At 36.2% G+C, this 9932-nt stretch overlaps 1 protein-coding gene across 1 annotated transcript; it reads left to right on the top strand.

Annotated features, from left to right (window-relative positions):
• The first annotated feature begins 329 nt into the window (after nt 1–329).
• LOC107787532 (putative SWI/SNF-related matrix-associated actin-dependent regulator of chromatin subfamily A member 3-like 1) lies at nt 330–5691 on the top strand. Its single transcript, XM_016609119.2, has 4 exons — nt 330–796; nt 1175–2400; nt 3688–3979; nt 4747–5691. The coding sequence occupies exons 1-4, from the start codon at nt 457–459 to the stop codon at nt 5544–5546; spliced, it is 2658 nt and encodes an 885-aa protein (XP_016464605.1). The 5' UTR covers nt 330–456; the 3' UTR covers nt 5547–5691.
• The last annotated feature ends 4241 nt before the right edge of the window (nt 5692–9932 follow it).

Below are 9932 nucleotides of genomic sequence, written 5' to 3'. Positions count from 1 at the left end.
ATTTATCATCTTTACTAAACTTCTAAAAGCTCTATTAATTTATTGTTAGCTTAAAACTAAGATTTCTTGCAGAGAAAATAAAGAAGATATTGAGGATTTTTCCATTTTCCCTGTTAAAGATTTTTCTATACTTAAGATTTGAACCCAAAATTTTTGATTGAGAAAAGAGCAGTCACATCTACTGCACCACATCATTCGTGGTGATTTTTTTAAGTTTAACCACGGTTTAGGGGTTAGTATAGTTAAACAAATATTGGTATGGACAGGTGTACTAATCACTCTCAAAAGGGCCACTTGGGGTAACAACCATCCTAACACGCTTTAAAAACTCCTCCCTTTCTCCCATAAACGGTCTTCAATTCTCCTCTTTTGAAAAGTCCGAAAGTCCACCAAAAACATTCACTTTTAAAGTTCCCAATAGGAAAGAAGTAAACCCAATTAATTGAATCGAAGAAAATGGTGGAAGGGCAAGACCCAGTAGAGGTATTCATGAGACTAGAACGGTGGCCTCTATCACCGCTTGAAGTGGAGGCGGAGGAGGAGGAGAACAACAGCCAGTCATCAGGGGAGATGTACATGGTGGGTTTTGTGATCGCCAACGTTGTGGGTCTTCAGTACTATAGTGGTAGAATCAGCGGCCGAGAAATCGTTGGCCTTCAACGTGAACCTCTCAATCAGTATGACCCAAACGCGATTAAAGTTCTCAACACTCGTTCCGTTCAAGTTGGACACATCGAACGCTCCGCCGCCAGGGTTTTATCACCGCTTTTGGACGCCCACGTCATCACCATTGACGGTAATTCTTTTTCTTTTGTTCTTCTCTCATATGTCATTCAATGGTTAAAAGAATCTGAAATTGTTTCAAACCTGCGGTAATTTCCCTTCATTTTACTTTTCGAATTTTAGCTTCAGTAGTTGGATAACTTTTTGAATTCGTACTCATGGGTTGCTTGCATCACCTTATGATCTTGGATGTAGGAATCGAAATTTAGTCGAGTGTAAATTTAGATTCTGTTTCTTTCTCTTTCCACTATTACCTAAGTTTTTCTATTGGAGAAGCCGGTTTATTCTTTAGTTATAGACTTGCAGTCTGTGACTCTTCAAATGTTATGGGAATGATGCTTGATTGTTACCGGTCTGTTTGTAAATAAGTTTGTTTATCATTTCTGCATAGGAATCGTTCCAAAGGTGGCTCGTCCAGGAAACAGATACAAACTCCCCTGTCAAGTTCACATCTTTGCGAGATTGGAGGCATTTGGAATTGTAAAATCAGCAATTACAAATGGTGGGTTGTATTTGATTGGCGAGAGCGATCCGTCGTTTACGCTTTCAGAGGCGGAGGTAGTTAAGGAAAAAAGAAGTACACCAGAAGGGAGGGACATCGATGAGATATTCAAGCTTTTGGATGAAAAAATCAGTAAAAAGGAAGAACTGAAAGCATTAGAGCCACCCAAAAATATAATAAAGTCGGAGCTTCTTCTGCACCAGAAGGAAGGATTGCAGTGGTTGGTTCAGAGAGAGAACTCTGAAGAATTGCCTCCATTTTGGGAAGAGAAAGAGGGTAGTTATGTGAATGTTTTGACAAACTACTCTACCGATAAAAGACCTGAACCAATAAGAGGTGGAATATTTGCAGATGACATGGGGTTGGGGAAGACACTTACTCTCCTTTCTTTAATTGCTTTGGATAAACGTGGTGGTTTTATTTCATCTTCAACCAAAAGTGGTCATCAAAATGCCGAGAGAGATGATGGATTAGATGAAGAGGAAGACAAAAATACTGCTTCTATTAGTAAGAGGAATAAGAGGGGAAGAGTTAGTAGAAAGACTGACAATTCACGAAAGAAGCAAAAGACTGAACGAGTAAACACACTACAAGTGAAGGAAAAATCAGCTTGCAGTCCTGACAGGCGTTCTGGCAATTCAAGTTCGGGGACGACATTGGTTGTTTGTCCACCAGCTGTACTGTCAGCGTGGATCTCACAGATTGAGGAGCACACTAAACCAGGTTCGCTGAAGTCATATATTTATTATGGAGAGCGGACAGGAGATGCCAATGAGCTGGCAAAGTATGACATAGTTTTAACTACTTATAGTATTCTGGCTAGTGAAGACACATGGATAGATTCTCCCATAAAAAAGATAGAATGGTGGCGAGTTATCTTGGACGAGGCACATGTCATTAAGAATGTGAATGCTCAACAAAGTCGAGCAGTTAACAACTTGAAAGCTAAACGAAAGTGGGTGGTAACAGGAACACCGATACAAAATAACTCATTCGATTTGTATTCTTTGATGGCATTTTTGAGATTTGAGCCTCTGTCTATTAAAGCCTATTGGAACAGTTTGATACAACGTCCACTTGCCCAGGGAGATGAGAAGGGGGTGTCAAGACTGCAGGTAAGCTCTTCTTATTTGCTCTTTTTTTTTTTGTTTTTCTTCTTAAATAAGTTTGTGTTGGATTGAAAGCCTCAGTATTTTCTCTTTTCGCGCTATTGTCTCTGTAATTGTACCTTTCCATATTTATCATGCTTTTCATCCCTTCCCATCATGACCGTACTTAGAAAATTATGCTATTTCCACAACGTTTTTGTAGATGAACTTTGAAATGTAAGGAGAAGAGCTTTATGTTTAGATGCTCTCGGTCCTTTTTGTACCATACTGTATTAAATTTTGCTCCCTTCCTCTCTACTCCTAAAACAGGAGAGGAAGTTTGCGAGCACCGGACAAATGGTTGAGCAGTTGGTTATGTGGGGAGGGGTAGAAGGGCTTTTTCCGGAAGGAGGGGTGGGAAGCTGGGTGGCTTAGTCTTAGGCTTTGCAAAATCTACCAAGTATTATACTGTTATGAGGTTGGAGGCTGAAATAGTTTGTGCGACAAAGAATAAGGGGAAGGTAAGGGCTGATCCAGTTTCAGGCAGTAAAAGTCAGCACTAAAGCTGGTTCTGACAACCTTTTCTTAGTATCTGATGTGTTCCTCGATGGTTAGAGCGCCATTTCTGTGGTAAAGTTTTATAGTGTACCTAGGCTCTGTTGCTAGTTAGTTTCAATGTTCTAGTTCCTTTTGAGAGTGTACGTCTAACTGTTTAAATTTAGGATATGGCTTACTCTATCTTCAAGAAAGTTTGGTTAGTGCTGCTGGTTTATATTTATATCGGTAAAAGGTTATTTAGTTTTAAGGTACACTTCTATTGAATATCTGATGCATGAGTCTTCACTGATCAACAATACTCTGAATCAATGCAAGTGTGTTGTGTTTGGCTTCTTTGGCATACATTGTATTCTTGAGGCGTTTAGTGCTCGCAATATTTTCGCTATAGTTTATAAAGTTTTGTTAGAGAAAGACTTCTCTGACAAATACAAATGCAAGCTTTAGAACACTATTTCACCATTTGCATTGTTGAAGCACAACTCTGGAATCTGAGATTTAGCTGATCACACCTGGAAATTCCTCTGAGCTTATTATCACTCTGATTTACATATATCTCTGAGAAAGAATATGGTTCGTGAAAAGAAGTAACAATTTATTTGTTTATTATTTCAATTTCGTTAGTGTGAAGGATTAGTTGCTAAATCAAGGCAAGTGGCTGTTATCCATTCTCTTACCCTTTTCATAGTTAATTAGTTGTACACTCTTTATGTGCCCTACTAGTTTGCTTTAAGATTCTGATCGTCATTGTCATTTCAGGTCCTAATGTCAACCATGTCTTTGAGAAGGACCAAAGAAAAGGCTCTAATTGGTTTGCCATCAAAATCTATTGAGACTTTCTTTGTGGAACTTTCTGGAGAAGAAAGGGAAATTTATGATCAGATGGAATCAGAAGCTAAGAGGATTGTCAAGCAATACATTTCTTCTGATAGCTCAATGAAAAATTATTGGACTGTGCTGAGTGTAATTGTACGACTTCGACAAATCTGTATTGATTTAGCCTTGTGTCCTTCAGATCTGAGATCGTTACTGCCATCAAATAAAATTGGAGGTTAGACTTGATATCTCTCACACTTATTTGTTCTTACTTTGTGTACAAAGTAAATAGACAGGCGAAAATCATCTTTACTGCCATCAAATAACATTCGACAGTCTCTCGAATTTATTTGTTCTTACTTTGAATAGATAAGATATCCAGATGTGGTTGTTACCTGTTAAATTACTTTCAAACCTAAGCTACTTTGTATAGTGGATTCATTTTGAATTACTTTAGTTTCTTTTCCAGTGAATATCATCATAGGAGATAAGTTTGGGTTTTGCCGACCTACAACCTCCCCACAAAAATGTGAAAATAATCTGATTAGCTGGAAATTACCTGTGCCATTGCAGTCTTTCCTTAAATAAGTGAGAAACACGTGCTATAACATGTCAACTTCCTGTTTCTGAGTAGTGTATACCTTTGTTTCGAGGGATAATATAGACAGTTCTTTTGTCATTATTGAGTTAGAAGCTGATTTCTGTCATATGTTGTTACGGTTCAAGTTGTTGGCAATGCTTCCTTGGGGTTTGCAGTTGCATGTTTTATAAAGAACAAAGCTCCTACTCTATAATTGGTTCTGTTTCTTTTGCAGTGGTTGACAAAATATTGCATGTTTGTATTTTGTGTTGCCTTTTCTTTAGGTTTGATAAGTGGGAATTTAATCATTTCCGAAAGAAGATGTTTAATTAGCCAAGTAAAAGGCCTTTTGTGCTATCCTGCTTTTCTCATGTTGTTCAGCTAGTCAGTGAGTAATGCATTTAAGTATTGAATTGAAACAGATGTGCACAGCAACCCACAGTTGTTGGACAAAATGCTCTCAGCATTGCAAGATGACGAGGGAATTGATTGTCCAATCTGCATTTTTCCACCAACCGATAGTGTCATTACTTGTTGTGGGCATATATTTTGCAAGTCTTGCATTTTGAAGACCATAAAACGTGCCAAGCCTTGCTGCCCACTTTGCCGTCATCCGCTGTCAGAGTCCGACCTATTTTTCTGCCCACCTGAAGCATCTAATGCAGCAAATAGTGGAAGTTCTTCCACTGCATCATCCAAAGTGAAAGCACTCCTAAAACTTCTCTGTGCATCAAGAGATGAAAGCTCTAACAGAAAATCAATTGTCTTCTCTCAGTTCAGGAAGATGTTGCTCCTACTTGAAGAGCCGCTTAAAGCAGCTGGTTTTAAGATATTGCGCTTAGACGGGTCAATGAATGCGAAAAAGAGAGGCCAAGTGATTAAGGAGTTTGAAATCCCAGCTCCGGAGGGGCCTACCATCTTGCTTGCAAGTCTAAAAGCTTCAGGTGCTGGAATAAATCTTACAGCTGCGTCTAGAGTCTATCTACTGGAACCTTGGTGGAATCCAGCAGTTGAGGAGCAAGCTATGGACAGAGTCCATAGAATTGGTCAAAAGGAAGATGTGAAGATTGTGAGGATGATTGCAAGAAGCACCATTGAAGAGAGGATACTGGAACTGCAAGAAAAGAAGAAACTGCTGGCAAGGAAGGCTTTCGGGAAGAAGGGCTCGAAAGATCAAAGGGACATTAGCTTAGATGACCTTCGCACCTTGATGCACTTGTGAGTCATTCGTATTTCTTACCTCTCACCTTTATCGATCTGTAGATGGATGGATGTATATGTTTTGTAAATGCTTAACTACTATCTTCTGATCTTATTTTGTCACAAATGCATGCCTATTCAGTTAATGCAATTTTCTTTGCTTTGAATTATTTTGCTATAATTTTCTGTAATCCATTGGATGAAATTGGAAATAGTGCTTTGAACTTGCTCTTGTGGCTTTTGTAAACCATCCTGGTATAATAGGACTGGAGCAAACAGTTCCTCCTTGCCAATAACATATGTATCTAAGAAAAAAAGGTTGGGGCAAATTGGGCCTGCATATCTATCTGAGAATTTTTACCTAGCTATACTAATTATAAACTTATTTACCCCTAGTAGAGAGGTTATCATTTAATTACATTCTCATATACAATTTATCAATTATTTGCCCCTACTTGTATAGAAGATTGAGCCTCTTTTGTAGAGAATCATGTTCTGATGTAAATTCTCTACTCTTTGGTATACTTCTTGTATACGGGTGTTCTCTCCCTTTTGATTAATACAATTTATCTTATAAAAAAAAATCAATTATCTACAAATTAGTGATAAATTAGTCTCCCTTTACCGGGAGAAATTTAAAAATAGCCATATTTACAACTGGTCATTCAAAAATAGCCCAGTTTCAAAAGTAATTGAAATTTAGTCACTTTTCATGTAAAGATAAATCTGAGCGAAAACACTATTCAAAATCCGGAAAATACGCCCGTATATTATACTGGAGTTCCAGCATAAGTATGCTTGAACTCCAGCATATTATACGGGAGTTTCAGGATAATTATGCTGGAACTCCAGCATAATATGTTGGAGTTCCAGCAAGTATAAATGTCCAATATAATATACTGGAGTTTGGAGCACCGGTGCTCCAGTCTCCCGTATATTATACAGGAGTCAGCAAAGTATACCGGTCCAGCATAATATGCTGGAATTCGTACACAGATGCACCGAACTCCCGTATATTATGCGGGATCGGTCTCTGTTGCAGCAAAATAGTGGCTATTTTTCATTGACTTCGTAAACGGTGGCTATTTTTGAATGACCAATCCGAAAACTGGCTATACCGTGCTATTTTAGTCTCCCTTTACCCCATTTGTTGATCGAGATCCTGAAATTAAAGCTCAAGTGCAAGTCACTCCTACACCTATACGAATAAGGAAGTGAGGAGACACTAGAATCAGTATTGAGTTAGAAGTTTTGGATTAAAAGGAAGCAATCCATTGAATTAAGAAGTTTTGGATTAAAAGGAATCAAGCCAACATGTAACTGGCAATAGAAGAGACAACGTCACAGCAATGTGAAGGATACAATGAAAGAACTACTGAAAATTCTGTAAAAATAGCACGGTATAGCCAATTTTTGAATTGATCATTCAAAAATAGCCAGCGTTTACGAAATTAGTGAAAAATAGCCACTATTTTGCTGCAACAGAGACCGATCCAGCATAATATACTGGAGTTCGGTGCACCTGTGTATGAACTCCAGCATATTATGTTGGACCGGTATTACTTTGCTGACTCCAGTATAATATACTGGAGACTGGAGCACCGGTGCTCCAAACTCCAGTATATTATACTGGACAATTATACTTGTTGGAACTCCAGTATATTATGCTGGAGTTCTAGTGTACTTATGCTGGAACTCCATCATATTATGCTGGTATTCCAGCATACTTATCCTGGAACTCCAGTGTAATATGCTGGAGTTCAAGCATACTTATGCTGGAACTCCAGTATAATATACTGGCGTATTTTCCGGATTTTAAACAATGTTTTCGCTCAGATTTATCTTTACATGAAAAATGACTAAATTTCGGTTACTTTTGAAACTGAGCTATTTTTGAACGAACAGTTGTAAATCTGGCTATTTTTGAATTTCTCCCGAAAATTCGTCTAAATGCTCGGAGGGTGATACAGCTTGTACAACGTCCAAAATAATAAATCTAATTAAAATTTATTAAAAACTCCACTGACAGCCAATTTGAATTCGAAATTGTTATTTATTTAGATTGAGTGTTGTTGCAAATGATTAGAAACACTCTATGGAGTTTATATCTCAGTTGTGAGGAAATTTGGTGAAGATTCGATTTGGTTTTGGTTGCAATTTCAGATTGAAAATTGAAGACGATGACATAAATAAATTGTATATTTTTTCTATGTCGGGTGTACAAATAACTTATAAAATATATGCAATTAATATAATTATACACAAGTTGTATATAAGTTGTAGTTTTCTGATCAAATTCTGTACAAAAAATCATTGTGTACAAGTTGTATGTAAATTGTAGCATTTTATCGGATTTTGTATACAAATTGTATAGTTGTATGTAATTTTTAGCCGTTTGATCGAATTCTGTACAAAAAATCATTGCATACAAGTTATATATATATATATATTGATTTTGACCGAATTTGTATATATTTTATAACAACTTCAGTTATTTTTTTATAAATAGGAAAACTTACTAAACCAGGTAAATACTATCCTAATTTTGTATATACGAAAAGAATCCTGATTTGAAAGGGAAACTCACGAAAATGCCTCAAATAAATTTTAAGTTACCAACTTCTAGCTATTAATTATAGACTTACCAAAATTAGCCAAACACATATATAAAAGTTAAAAACCCAAATAAATAAGGTTCTTTCTCTCCACTAATCACACACAAAGATCTCCTTCCATATTTTAAAGCGTGATTAGCAACATTAGATGCAAGACGGAAAGGAAATTTCATGGATGAGTTAGCAAATAAGGTGCTGAATTAAAAAAATATATAAATATACAAGATTTCAAAAATCTAAGCAAAAAATGATCTTTTTCATTGGGTATAGTTGAAATTCATTGAATATATATATATATGAGTCAATATACAAAAGTTGAGGGAGAATGAAGGTGATTTGGACTGATTTGATATCAATATTCGTAGTTAAAATCGAGTTCAAAAAATTCTTTTGCAGCACATGTATCAAACATGTATCACACATGTATCTCACACACAGAGATATATGGATATATATGTGATACATATTGGATACAAATATGATACATATGTGATACACAAATGATACACAGTGTGATGCACATATCATTTTTTTCCCATGTTCATCTTCTACTTTGAATTTTCAATTCAAACCACCTCAAAACTCCACAAAATCATCTCAAAACTGAGATTCAAGATCCTTAAGATGTATCCAATCTATTTTAATAACACCCACTCAAAAGAATACAATACTTTAACCTTTGTTTGGCTACAAATAACTAATTGACTAATATTGATAATAATTGGCTAATATAGTAATATTTAATGAAATGACCAATTTTTATAATAAATTACTTATAAATGGACATAACTGATTATGTCTCAATTTGAAACTGCATAGGCTACACATTGTCCCGAGGCCCAAGAAGGCTGTTGCTGAGATTCTCTCTTCATGGAAATGGGTACTAAGGTTAAAATCGACTTTAGATATTGGAAAATGACTAACTTAAAATAAAAAATCGCCAAGTACGAACATTAATTACCGGCTGAGACCACAAGCGTTTTAATGTAGACATTTGCATCGGAAAATTCCATATTAGGGTAAAGCGCTCCCTAACAAAGGCGACTACATACCAGGGACTCAAACTCGAGACCTCTAGTTAAGGATAAAAGAGTACTTACCACTCTACCACAACCCTTGTTGGTAATGTAGACCAATTTTAATCTACATGAATTACACATGTACACAAGGTCATTCGTAAATATTGGACAAAATGAATATTTGTTAAACATGATTGACACTAAAAGAAATGTCACGTTTGTATTAGATGATGAAAAAATGTAATAAAATTGATTAAAATCACCCAACATATCATCAACATCCACTATATGTACAACAAAATTTTGAAAAAATTAAATTGTTGGATATGAATATTTTAACTAATTATTTTTCAGAGTATATAGTTAGTCACCTGATACAATCTAGATATCCATCGAGCAATTTGGACTCTAATTGAATGCTACTTTCATAACGGGGCGGCTGCTTATGCAATTTCACCAACAATTAAAGTCTACATTACATTTGATGTCTATACTTGTAATATTAAGCTCGCGATGGCAGGCTAGAATATCGTATTTTAGTCATAGTTTACACTCCAATTACTGTATTTTACTTGTGTTTGAGCTTAACTATTAGTGTATTGCACTTATTATGTGTTTTATGCCTTGTAGGAAGTGATTCTGAGCTATTAAGATAATTTGGAGCTAATTTGAATAAGCTGGAGTTTTGAAGTATGAGTAGAAGCCCAAAAAATTAAATCGGGATCACGTTCGGGGGTCGATGACCAAGTCTGGATGTCAAAAAGTGAGAAAACA

The sequence above is a fragment of the Nicotiana tabacum genome, chromosome 8 (assembly GCF_000715075.1).
Source record: "Nicotiana tabacum cultivar K326 chromosome 8, ASM71507v2, whole genome shotgun sequence".
In the NCBI taxonomy this organism is placed as follows: Eukaryota; Viridiplantae; Streptophyta; class Magnoliopsida; order Solanales; family Solanaceae; genus Nicotiana; species Nicotiana tabacum.
Note: the sequence above shows the minus strand (reverse complement) of the source record. Positions and strands in the feature narration are given on the sequence as shown.